The sequence below is a fragment of the Ahaetulla prasina genome, chromosome 1 (genome assembly GCF_028640845.1).
Source record: "Ahaetulla prasina isolate Xishuangbanna chromosome 1, ASM2864084v1, whole genome shotgun sequence".
Lineage (NCBI taxonomy): Eukaryota > Metazoa > Chordata > Lepidosauria > Squamata > Colubridae > Ahaetulla > Ahaetulla prasina.
The window spans coordinates 213053720-213067782 of NC_080539.1; the positions used below are offsets into that span (position 1 = coordinate 213053720).

The window sequence follows — 14063 nt, forward strand, 5'->3', positions numbered from 1 at the left end:
ACTGAACTGGCAATGATGAACCAGAAATATCACAGGATCATAATTCATAATCATAATTTTTTTTTTTAGTTTTGAAAAAGAAAGTAGCGGACATGAATAAATTATGCATGATACAATGAAAGTAGATGTATAATAGTTTTCTCTCATAGCACAGAAACTCAGAAGCAGATTTAGGAAAAACGAATGAAAGTTTGTCTTCACACAGTATTTAAATGTATAGAATTAGCCATCCTAAAATCAATAGCTGATCAACTAATTAGATGTCATTGAGTTGATGTTAACTCTTAACAACCACATGCATAAACATTCTCCAGGATAAGCTATAGCTTAGTTATAATGGGAAAAAAAAGATATTTAAAAAAATTAGGGGGAATAAAATTACCAGTGGCTATTAAGCCAGACAGCTTTAGGCCAATCTTAGGATCATCTCTGAATATCAGCTACAGAAGAACATGAGTAGAAAAAATGCTAAATATTCACAGGGTCCCCATAGTAACTTGAAAACAGGCTGTTGTACTATATACTATAGGTATTTCATATAAACTGGCATGGCTCTTATGTCTTTATATTCCAGCTGCATGTTCAAATACTGACTAAATGAGGTTGTCAAACATTCTACTCAGCAATTTAAAATATGTTTTTTTCCAAAGGGAATTTCCCACTAATTACAGCTTATTACTTTCATGAATGCAATTAGAAAATTATTATCTAAAATGAGCTTGTCCCACTGCTTGCCAACTTTGCCAACCATAATCATTTAATCATTAATGGTTATTAGCAGAATTTAACTATGGTAAGTCCATTAGAGCAATGCCAAAGTCTTACCTCATCAGGACTAGGGATAATATTTACACTGACAACCTGATCACAAAGAACAGAGTCTGAGTGTATTCTGTTCAAACGACTCCTTAGTTCAGCATTCTGGTTGAGAGCCTTAAAATAATAAAATTGAATATTTATTTCAATTGCACAAGAATAGTAAAAAAAAAAAATAGAGCCAAGCTATATTCATATCCTATATCCTGGCCAAAGTATAGTGTTATTATATAATGTATTGGGAAGGATTCATTTTCAAAATTAACATCTCTTTGCTGATCATAAATGATACTCCCCAAAGATTTCTTTACTTATTATGCATTATTGCAACTACTGTATCATGATATTTTACCCCAAGATTTTATTACTGGTGTTATGGCTATGATGTTGAGAATTCCCTGCTAGAAATCCATAGTCCCTCACACTTTACTGAGACCAGGATAAAATATGGAAGATCCATGTGCACCTTTTAAATAAAGCACAGCTTGGAAGGACCAGTGGCAAAAATGATACTCAAATCTTTCCCTATGGAATATTTTCTTATTCAGAATAATTTCCACACTGCTTTTATACCAAAAAATTCATCAGATTTCTGTATCTGTTTCCTCCTGTGAGGAAAGGATTAAGCCATTATTTGAAACACAGCCTATGCAGAATAGACTATGGAGCCTACCGGCTCTTACTGATACAACAAAATGTGTAAGGAGACATATCAGTTTAGAAATAGTGTCTGAAACTGTTTTACATCTTATTATATTTGGCTATAAAGACTAAAACCCAACACAACCATCTTACCCAGAATTAGACTTACACCGAATTGGCCTCCACATTTATAATGCAGATAGTACTTACTTCTTTGTTTCATTAGTTTATGAAAGAAAACTAATTCAAAATCCCTTCCACTAAATCCTGTCATCTGATGGGATATTGGAGGTATCCCTTCTCTATAGCTGCTCTAGCCCTTTGGAATAGCCTCCCGACTGAGATTTGAGAAAACCCAACCCTTTTATCCTTCTGGAAGGCCGTGAAGACCTGCCTCTTCCTCCAAACATTGAACTAGGGTGGGGGTTTAGCCTGAAGATTGAGACCTGATTGCTCAGACCCTGGTAGGAAGGCTTGCTCTATTTTTATTAGTTGTTGTAAGTTACCTAGGTTCTCAATGTGAGAGAAGCAGCCCGTATGAGTTCAATCAATCAATCAATAAGCATGCACGCATAGTTTCCAATGGAAAGTGATCTGAATATTATTATTTTTTGTTTACATTTATACCCCACCCTTCTCCGAAGACTCAGGGAGGCTTACAGTGTATAAGGCAATAGTCTCATTCTATTTGTATATATATATATATTTTTTACAAAGTCAACTTATTGCCCCCCCAACAATCTGGGTCCTCATTTTACCTACCTTATAAAGGATGGAAGGCTGAGTCAACCTTGGGCCGGGCTTGAACCTGCAGTAATTGCAGGCTCTGTGTTCTTAATAACAGGCTTTACCAGCCTGAGCTAAACCGGCCCCTATATATTTACTTGCTTCAGTAAGCAAAACATGCACTTAATAGAAACAATACTTATAATAATGACTGCTGATATACTTTTCAGTATATCAATACTTATTACTGATATTATCAGTCATAATCTCCCTCCCTCCCTCTCTCTCACTTCAAGTTAATCCTGGCAACTGCCTGAACAAGGGCTTGCTGTTTTCTTGGCAAGATTTAGGAATGGTTTGCCATTGCTATCTTTCCAGGGCTGAGAGTAAGGGACTGGATAAAGTTCATCCAGTTGGCTCTGTGACTGAGGCAGGACTAGAATTCAGTCACCCCATTTCTAGCTTGGTGCCTTAACCACGACACCAAATTGGTTGTCATACTAATATTATCTCATACTATTGATGTATATTTGTAACAGAATGAAAATACTCTCCAAATAATCATTAGCTTTTATATAATGGGATAGAAAAAAAAGCAATAAACTCATCTCCTGGGCGGCCTTGTTTACTATAAATTAGAAAACACACATTTTAATATTAACCATTTTAATGTTTACTTAAGTAAGCTAGACAATTTATGAAGCTGAATTCTATTCAGCAGCAGAATATGATTCACTGGAACATATCGCAATGAGGGGAAAGCAGAGCAGGACCATGGAAATTTTGGCAAACATTTTGGTGATCAAAGAAAGAGAGGAAAAGATTAGTAAAGAAAAATATTTCATTTGCTAACCCTGATTCTTTTCTATTTTTAGAAATGTTTATATTCTTCTACAGAAAGAAACTCATAAGAAATGAAAACTAAATGATCAGAGAACTATAAGATGCCAGACTGGAAGCAAAATCGTATGCCATGTTACTATGATTTTATCTTTAAACCATAATAAAATCATTACAAGACAATAAAAATGCTAATTGAGTCACTTAGATGATACTGTGACCAGAGGCAAAAGAATAACATTCTACTAGATATGGAGTATTTCATGAAAGGTTTTTTTTTTCCTTCCTCACTACTTCTTTCTCTATTTTCCTCCCTATAGAAATTGTTCTAATAGGAAAGGAGATATTCTAGAATACTGGGTTTCAAGATATCCTATAAGTGCTGATCAATAAACATTGTAAATAATTTCTTCCTCCTTGGGAAGGAAAAAGAGTACCAAAACAGAAAAGGTTATAACCAAAACCTTTATTATCTAATCACCTCATGAAAAAAAAACAATAATAATAATAATAATAATAATAATAATAATAATATTTTAATTTGTATACCGCCCTTCTCCCGAAGGACTCAGGGCGGTGAACAGGCAGATAAAATATACATACATACAATAATTAAAAACATCCCTTAAAAAACTAATTTAAATGCCCAAAATATTAAAAACGTACTTCCCCATAAAATCACAGAATTTTAAAAACCCATCCAATAAAAATAAGAATCAGGCTAGTCCAGCCATACGGAATAAATAAGTTTTAAGTTCGCGGCGAAAGGTCCTATAAGATGAGTAAGGCAATGAGTAAGGCAAGACGATTGTACAACAAAAGCCCTATTTGGAAATATTTTAGAAATTAAAGCATGACTTCAAGTAGAAAATATTAACAGTAAAACAAAAATGAAACAAACTATAGGCAAAAATGAAACACAAACTATAGTAAATATCAAAATTAACCGTGAAGTTATATGTGGATGCTATAAAGATGTTAAGGCAAAACCGAGGAGCTATCAATGGGATTGTTTATGCCTTATTTCCATGCAATGTATATTTATATTGTATTGTATTTAATTACATTACACTACACTACACTACACTACATTTCTTTATTTTATTTAAACAGACTAATCAAAAGGAGGGAAGACAAGAGGTCTACACCTAAGTATTTGTGGATTCTTCAATGGTACCTTATCTCTGAAATACTCTCACTTCTTCTTTGCCTATTATCTCTGAAATAACCTCAAAAAATGCTTGGCAGATACCTTCAGTATAGTTCCAAGATCAGGTCTCTTACTCTCCCAGGCAGATAAACACATTTTTGTGAATACTTAACAACTTTTATTGCTACTATTATTACTGTGGTGTAATGCTGATTAATTGTCCATGTTATAGCAGTTCATGAGTTCTTATTTTGGTTGTTGTTTTTTAATATTGGTCTTTTTTTAAAAAATTACATTTTACTTCATTCAGAGTTAAGTGGAATGAAACAGCAATACATAGAATAGCATGAAATATTATGATCTAAATTACAAAAGGAAACAAGATCATGTTAGGCAATCATACAAAAATTGCTGCTCTCCATAAAGATATCCATTTCAGCTGATATCTAAATAGACAGATATCAGATTAATCAAGGCGGGGTAGGCAACATTAAAGTCGACATTTAAAGCATTAAAGCTCAATCTCAAAACCCTCTCTTGTTATGCAACTAAAAAATGTCAAGAGTCCCACTGAAAATTGGTAGCATCATTTTTCAGATGAAATGGTTGTAAACAGTGGTAAGATTCAAATAATTTAACAACCGGTTCTCTGCCCTAATGATTTCTTTCAACAACCAGTTCACCAAACTGCTCAGAAAGTTAACCAGTTCTCCCGAAGTGGTGCGGGAACTGGCTGAATTCCACTACTGGTTGTAAACCTTAGGATATAATTTGGGGATGGTAGAGGTTTCTTTTTCTTCTCCATTTTAAAAAAAATGGAAACTATTGGACATGATGTGTCATATTAGTTTACTTAGCACCACACCCTCCCAGCCTAATAGATTTAAGGGATACATAGGAAACAGAATTATCACATTAACACTTCTGCATAGCTCCCTTCCCAACTTATATATACAAGAGGAAGAAAAAAGGAAGTTAAGGAAATGCTTGAAGTGAAAATCTAGGTAGCAAAAAAACAAAATTAAAAATCTGTATAAAGTATAATATTAATATCAGTATGTTTTCCAGCAGAAGCAATTTTAAATTCATTTATCTTATACACTAGATTGAAAACACTAGGAAAGAAAAGAAATCACAGGCATTCATTTTTTATTATGTTACATGGAAGCATAAAAAATTATGAAAATTATTGCTCGTACTACTTTGTATTCTGTTATCTAAAAACAGAAAGTTGCTTCGTGTCATGTGCAATTATACACAAATTATCCACACACAAATTATAGCTATTTCCAAAGCCAACATTTATTTTCATATAACCTTACCTGAGAAAGTGATTGTCGGAGACGTAACATCTGTGTGTTGTGTGCTGCGAAATCATGTTCAGTTACCATCTGTTTCAGCTTTTCCTTTTCTATTGCTATACTGTTAAAGGCAGACTTCAAAAGAGAATGTACTGAAGAAGAAACAAGAATGTCTTTGAAAAACACCGTATTGTTTTTGTATACAATTATTAAATGTAAACGTAATAATATTAAATCTAAACATTATGCAAGCAGAAAAGCCCTGATGGAAAATGCTATATAGGTAGTCCTTGGAAAATGCTGTACAGGTAGTCCTTGACTTACAACAGTTCATCTAGTGATCGTTCAAAGTTACAACAGCACTGAAAAAAGTGACTTATGACCACTTTTCACACTTACAACCATTGCAGCATCACCATGGTCATGTGATCAAAATTCGGACACTTGGCAACCAGTTCATATTTATGAAGATTGCAGTGTCCCAGGGTCACGTGATCTGCTTTTGTGACCTTCTGACAAGCAATGGGGAAGACAGATTCACTTAACAACTGCAGTGATTCACTTAACAACTGTTGCAAGAAAAGTCATAAATTGGAGCAAAGCTCCCTTAACAAATATTTCACTTAACAACATAAAAGTTGGGCTCAATTGTGGTCATAACTCGAGGACTACCTGTATACAAAATACCCAGTGGTGAAATCCAAATTTTTTTACTACCGGTTCTGTGGGCGTGGCTTTGTGGACATGATGTGACTTGGTGGGCATGGCAGGTGAAGGATACTGCAAAATCTTCATTCCCACCCCATTCCAGGGGAAGGATACTGCAAAATCTCCATTCCCTCCCCACTCCTGGGGGAAGGATATTGTAAAATCTCCATTCCCACCCCACTCCTGGGAGAAGGATATTGCAAAATCTCCATTCCTACCACACTCGGGGGCTAGCTAGAGGTGGCATTTGCCAGTTCTCCAAACTACTCAAAATTTCCGCTACCGATTCTCCAGAACCTGTCAGAACCTGCTGGATTTCACCTCTGAAAATACCTCTTTAGAATACTTTCACAACTATGTCCCCAAAACTGAAAAGAGTTGATAGCATCTCGGATATACCCAGCATGAAATAGTGATTTTATATTCTGCTCTTAAAAATGTTTCAGCACACTGTGCTCTCTCGCAGCTCCTATTAATAGACTATTTTGCTTTTGACTTTTACTACAATCACAGTCTCAATAGAACAAAGGCTTTTCTTTAACATTTTGATTAATACTGCTGAACGCGCTGCCACAAACTTGAGAAGTTTCAAGAAAACTAGCTGCTGATCTGATGAAAAACACACAACTTTTATGCAGGTGTAGCTTTCTACAAGTGTATCTATTTTGCATGTTAGCTATAAGGATTCTTTTGAAACCAATTCAGGAAGAAAAAGTCTCTTAGACATCTGTTTACATATTCACAGATGAAATGGCCAAACCAGCAGCAGCGCCCAGTGGGATTCACGCGCACTCACCTTTCTGAGCCATGAGGCAAAACTCTTCCTGTAGTTTTATGTAGTCTGTGGAGCTTTCCAAAGGATCCGATACATGAGTGGGTGGGGTCTGAAATTCGATGTCTGCACAAAGGTTAGGATTAGATGAATGTAGTCGAACAGGAGACATTGTAGCACTAAAAGGGACCTAAATTGAAAATCAACAGGTAACTCCAGTCATCATACTGACTCCATGAAAGACCAGAAAAACCTTATAATACCTAAATAATTTCTTACATTATTTTAGATTTTATTATTATAAATATTTACAAAGAGTTTTTTTAATTGCCTTCCCGGTAGAGGGTCCTTTCTGGTTTCTAACAGAACTCTACTCTTCTATTAACTGAACTGGAATTTACTTTTCAAAGTATCAGGTTAGAATTATTTTATTTTTGTATATCTTATGAAGTTCAAACCATATAAACACAATTAACAGCATCCCTCCATCTCTAAAAGATGCACAGTTTTTGGCTTGAGTATTAATGTATTGGGCAAATGAGCCTATCTTAGTGATTGCTATTTTTATCACTCATTTTTGTTCTTAGTTAACTGAAATAATATTCTTTTTATCTCCATACACATGCACTATTACCATGAAAACTGCTACCATTTTAGCAAGTGACTGAAGGTGATTGAAAACTATATCAAGTTATTTTTTAAAAATAGCATTATGGTGCTAGTCATTTGGAAATTCATTTTTTAGGTGTGGACGCATTGTAGGACTGTAAATGACACTGTATTTAAGCAGTATTTTAATATTATCTTAATAGTATTAATATTACAATAGTATTAACAGTAATAGCGTTATCTTAAAACATAAAACATGCTTTTAGATTAAACAACTAAGTGATAAAAACAGCACTCTTTTACAAACATCACACAGAACATGTAGTAGATTGTGAGATTCACATAATAAGAGTGCTCCACGTTTCAGAACCACATCTCATAAAAAATATGGACAAGCAGCATTTATGCAAGTGATTATAGTGTGTGAACTTCCTACAAAATGTGAGTAAGCAAATCATGGAATTCCATCAAAAATCCTCACCTGGAAGAAGTCCAGCACTTTTGTTTATTTTGCAGCGAGTGCCAAAGTTAGGCTCCTTTCTCTCAAATCAATGCTGATGCTTTTTGAACATTAATTGAAAAATACTTATGCTACGCAAGGAATAGATACAGTTTTCAATACACAGAGCTAACATTTATAATATGTGCAAAAGCAAGAGTCTTCCAAAGAGAGCAAATTGCAACAAATCATATATTGGAGGGGAAGGAATAAAATAGTGGATTTTAATCAATACCTGCCGGAATTATTCTGAAAAAGCAGATAAGTTAATGGTGGCATTTTAGATATATAATTCAGTTAATGGTTTCAGTATACACTTAAACAGCTCAGTAAATTAAAATAAATTTTCCTAAAGAAGAGTTAATATTGAAGGAATACATTTCCAAATTACATACTGTTTAGCTACACTGTTTTGGTGTCTAAATCGGTATAATTGAAAATATACTGTAGTATTTTTATTTACACTAGCTTCCCCCCAAATTCATGCTAACAAAATATTCTTGAATTCAATCCTCCATAACTTTGTGCATGATGGTTTTCAACAATATCTGGAGGGCAAGATCAAAAGCTATCCTACATAATGCTTAATATTAAGATTCTTTGAATATCTCAAAAGGCCCAGTGTTGTATGCCATCTCACTTTCTTTTAATTTTCTAAAATATGTTTGCTGTTAAATGTACATTGAATGTGTATAATTTTAATACAAAACGTATGTTCAATTTTGAGGTATATCTGTAAAACCTATCCTAAATATGTATGCCATCTGATATGCTCATAAAAACAAACACACTACAATAATATACATGCTATTCCATGGTATCGACATGCACAATGTAAGTAAAGTTAGATATGTAATTAATTTTATTTTAAAATTATTTTAAAATACTGTTCATGTAATTTAAGGACCAATATTAGGAAAAATATTACAGAATACAGCTGTGCACACTTTGAACATGATACCAATGGGGTTTTGATCTCACACAAGTGCAGCCTCTCTCTGCTGATCATTTAAGGTAACCCATTTAAGTATCTTCTCTATAAGCCTGAAAAAGGGTGCTGCTGTTTAAGAACTGCAAGAACATTAATGTGTGGGTTCCTTAATTCCTTCACAAGACATCCTAAAAACCTTCCTAAGAGCTTTCAAAGCTAGCCCTGACAATCACGCACACGCACACACACATAAAATTACAGTCTTTTGAAATAATCTGAACAACAACAAAAAGTCACATTACTCTATATTTCAATAAGATTACTATATTTTTCGGAGTATAAGACGCACCTTTTTCCCAAAATGATGCGTCTTATATTCTAAATGTAGCCCCGCCCAGCTTCTCAAACGGAGGTTTCAGAGACTGAAAAAAGCATCAGAAACGAAGCTTCAGAAAAAAAGCCCCCAAATAGAGCTTTAGAGGCTTTTTTCCCTGAAGCTCTGTTTTGGAGGCTTTCAGAGGCATTAAAAAAAAAGCCAAAAAAAGCAAGGCACAGAGCTCACAACCAAGAAACCTGTTGCTAAAATTCACCTCTGGGAACAGCTGATTGGGGGGAGGCCAATCCACCTGGCAAACAGCTTTTTTCTTATTATCCTCCCCCAAAACTAAGGTGCATCTTATACTCCGAAAAATACGGTATTTCATTTTCCATACTATTTGAAACTGAACTAAAATAAAATTGTTACCAAGTTTTCAAAACCCTGACTGAAATTCTTATTTAGCTAAAGTATCATTCTGTTGTGTTTCTTTCCTCTAGGTATCTAGTTATTCTAACTGAAAGGTTAAGTTCCATTTAAGCTATTATCTGGAATCCCATTTAAATCAACTAAGTTTCAAAATTTAAGCCCAAGTCCAGCTGAAACTGAAAAAAACCCAAGATGAATTTGCAATGTTATGGTCACATGCACAATGGATAATATTCAACTAGACCTATCCTACTGTAACAATACTTTCTCAATCGTTTTCCTTGGAGAGAATGTAGAAGAGAAATGTATGATTACACTGACAAAGAAATCTAAATACTGTCTTGAGGTATTAGCACTGAACTGTAAATCTTTCCACGGGAGAAATAAACTAGGATATTCTCTTCAAAATGGAAGCAGGAAAATGTTGAAAATTCACTTGTGTAAATATGAATCATAGTTTGAATAAACTATGGGGAGGGGGGGGAAAACCTTATAAGACTGAGGGCTAGGGCAACACACCTTGCCTTCAAGAAGCTTTGAAAACACTTCTTCAACATGGGGAAAGCATTTTTTGCAATGGATTCCTTTGATGATGATAGGAGACAAGGACAGAAGAAGCTAACTCGTTCTCTGGAAACCTCTGGAGGAATATTTACACTCCACAGACCAAATATTTATTTAGTTTATGCTCTTTCGAAAAACTAGGATCTAAAGAGATGCTGCAGTTCCCCTATCAAAGAAACAACTGCAGACTTTTAAGATTTAAGATTTTTCTTCATCTTGGAAATTTGAAGTCAAGAAAATAACTATATTACCCAAGGATCAGAGAACAAGAAAAAAAATGCCACTTATGAAAGCGCCAGTTTGCCAGCACAGCATATTATACATCCAAGGGCACTCTGAATCCTTATATTTTTGGAGGGAGGGTCACTGACTGAATAAATCAAATCATTGCAGGTATGCAAATCATACCTGGAAAGATCTAATTAGGTCAGGGAGGAATCTATATCTACCTCATTTTTTGTGTTAAATATTTCTTTTTTCGCACACATACAACAGATCGTTATAAAGCAATTCTTACATTTGAATACAGATATGAACGTAATTATTTAAAACCCGTTGAATATGACTATTTCAAAGCTGACCTCTTTCTAACAAACCAGGCAAAAGGAAGAGAAGAGAATAAATTTTATATAGTATCTACAAACTGGACCAATGGTGGAATAAAGGTGTTATAGGGTATTTACCCTTTCCTCAAGGCCCACTTCAAATGTTTGTTTGCAACATTTATATTTAGCTTTTAATATATATTTTTTTAATTATTTAAGTTCCATAATTTATGTTCAGCACCATACCACTTCTAAATATAGGTAATCCTCAACTTACGACCACAATTAGTCCAAAATTTCTGTTGCTAAGCAAGACTGTTATCAAGTGAATTTTGCCTCATTGACCTTAAGTTAATAACATGTATGTTAAGCGAATCTGGCTTCCTCATTGATTTTGCTCGTCAGAAGATTGCAAATGGTGATCACATGATTCCAGGACATTGCAATTGTCATAAATACATGCCAGTTGCCAAGGGTTCAAATTCTGATCAAATGATCATGAGGATGCTGCAACAGTCATAAGTGTGTAAAATAGTCATAAGTCACTTTTCTCAGTGCCACTGTTAACTTCAAACAGTCACTAAACAAATAGTTGCAAGTCTAGGACTACCTACAATTTCTGATGTATTTGGTCAGTTCAACTGCAAGTACAATTCCAATTCTTATTTATTATGTTGAGAAGGATTTGGTTGTATCAAAGGTAATTTCCTACCAAATAAGCCTGCCTGACCAAGAAGTCCAGTGATATGTACAATAAATAGTTTCTCAAAAATGACTTTCTTAAATGTCTCAAATTTAAAATGTCCTACATATGGAAAGTTAAGGAGGGAGGAACACTTTTAAATTTTTCTTGGCATCAAACCTGATCACTGCAGTAACTTACTTCATTACTGATTTTTAATTTTATTAATATTAATTGTTATTTTAAATCACTATGTCTTTTGGTAAACATACATTGCTTTTGTCATTTTTAATATTCTACTGAATTGTTTCAATTATCTAATATTCTGTTTTACAGTACTCATAATGAAATAAATGTATTTTATATATTAAGATGCTAATTAGCCACACAGTCACTATCCAGATGGTGGTTCAAGTTAAGAGAAACCCAAATTCTGAATGTGTTACAAGTCTATATATAAAATCATTATTTATAAATGTTTCCAATTTGAATTAAATTGTATGTTTGACTCGCTTTTCAGGTATGAAACTCTGTATTTTCCCACAACTTAACTTTGCCACTCTTCTAGAGAAGGAAATACATGTGGTGATTTGGTATTTTTTAAGCCTTTCTTTCTTTTTAGCTCACAGAATTTTCTAACAGAAAAGGAGCACATAATCTGGGGTCACAAAGCTTAGGGTCAGTGGTGGGATTCAAGTAATTTAACAACCGGTTCTCTGCCCTAATAATTTCTTCCAACAACCAGTTTGCCAAACTGCTCAGAAAGTTAACAACCGGTTCTCCCGAACTGGCTGAATCCCACCACTGCTTAGGGGGCCCTCCAAAATGTTGGGAATAGTCCCTCCACTTGTTGCTACTAATTACAACTTTTGCAGATGTCACAGAAAAATATTAAACGCATGAGGATAAAGCATATTCATTATACTTAATTTAGCCTACATTTAATTTAAATCAACATTTTTCTTTCCTTCACTCCAGCCATTGGTCAGTTTGACCCCTGTGTTTGAGGGTGTTTCCTAAAATGCCATTCAAAGGCATTTTAGTTGGGTCCCCAACTAAAAAAATCTGGCGCATCCCTTCCATGGGATGTCTCCCTCTTTGTCATGGGAGAGGTGAATGAGAGGGAAGGAGTCAGGCTACTTTTCACCAATATAATAGCTACGGTACTAGCAACAATTCCTGGCAATGTTATGTATGCAATGCTTTTTACATATTGCTCATAATGAGCAACACCATGGCTATAAAACATAAAAGAATTTAGTTCAGAAAATAGAAATACAACCACTTATGTGAGAAATGGCTATATAAACAATACAATTTACAGTCCAGTCAAACTGATGGCTTTTTGCTAGAACCACACTTTCTCTCTCCAAAGTCAACAGGATCTAAAGTCCATGAAGTTTGGCTAGATTTTGTAGGGTGCTTAAAAACACTTCTGTAAATTTCTATAAATCAGAGCTTTATGAGCCCATTTGTATATAAATATAAATGTTTTATTCTGCCACCATCTCCCCTTATGTGACAGCTCTAGTTTTCCAACCTTGCCCTCTAAACTTCCCCAAGAGGGTCAGCCTGTGAAGGGCTCCAAGCTCTCCATATGGTAAGTGCATGTTCAAGGTATACAGTTTCTCATCTTTAAAACTGGAGGTGCCTTGACTGAGGCATCCACTCACTGTTGTAGCCACTGCTGCTGCTAGTCTCTGCCGGCGCCGTGCAGTACCGAATTGGCCCTTCAGTGCAGTCCCTTCCTGACAGGGAACATGAAAAGAACAGGGAAGCAAAAAGAAGGAAGAAGAATGATGGAAGGCAAGAAGGAGACAGATGATCAACGAAAGGAAGGGTTGATTTTTAATGGAAATTAAAAATACCAATCCTAAAAATACCAAATTCCATAACTCTCTGAACTTAAACAGAGACTGTCTATCTTATCCTACATCTACTGTACGTGTGAGGAAAGGAACATTATTTTCTTCCCTCAGGTAAGATAATTAAACTAACTGAAATTGAATTGCTTGTTGTCTGGCCAATTAAGGAAGTAGGTAAACAAATCATCATACCTAGCTATAATATTGCCACTCTATGAGGAATCATCAGAATTTATCATAGGCCATTAGTAGTACAGAATATTTTGGTAGAGAAGAGCTGCTTTGTTTTGCCATATGCAATAGAAATTCAAAATATTTGTTATGCAGCTTTCTCAGTACCATTTGACTGCGGTCAACTATGATTTACTGTATATCATTTATCATGAAAATAATTTAAAAAAAACCAGGTATGGGATGAAAAGACAACAAAAAACTAAGAATGTGACATTCAGTTGATTTACTTTGTATTTCTAATACGATCACCTGGAATGCTGCTTTATGATTACAGGTTAGCGGGATGGCTACAAGAAAGGGGTCAAAAAAGCTAAGATAGCAGCCACTATCATGCAATTCAGGAACTGTCCTTTTTACATGTATCGTATTAGGACTTTGTATGATCGTGGCAGCCATCAAGACTTTCTGACCTCTCTACAGACTTCCTGCAAGTT

General features: G+C 34.7%; 1 protein-coding gene across 12 annotated transcripts in view; it reads right to left on the bottom strand.

Annotated features, from left to right (window-relative positions):
* The window catches only part of OSBPL6 (oxysterol binding protein like 6), a 109396-nt gene that overhangs the window by 35029 nt on the left and 60304 nt on the right, over positions 1 to 14063 (bottom strand). For 7 of the 12 annotated variants that reach the window (XR_009155939.1, XR_009155940.1, XM_058189608.1 and 4 more), the window contains 4 exons: positions 13204 to 13278; positions 6980 to 7145; positions 5497 to 5627; positions 826 to 933 (listed from right to left, as the gene is read on the bottom strand). Coding sequence is in view for 10 of the 12 variants with exons in the window: in XM_058189608.1 (XP_058045591.1) it covers positions 826 to 933; positions 5497 to 5627; positions 6980 to 7145; positions 13204 to 13278 (480 nt within the window). In the remaining 2 variants the exon portion in view is untranslated. The remainder of the gene's footprint in view (positions 1 to 825; positions 934 to 5496; positions 5628 to 6979; positions 7146 to 13203; positions 13279 to 14063) is intronic. The other 5 variants (XM_058189667.1, XM_058189618.1, XM_058189683.1 and 2 more) reach the window with 3 other exon arrangements.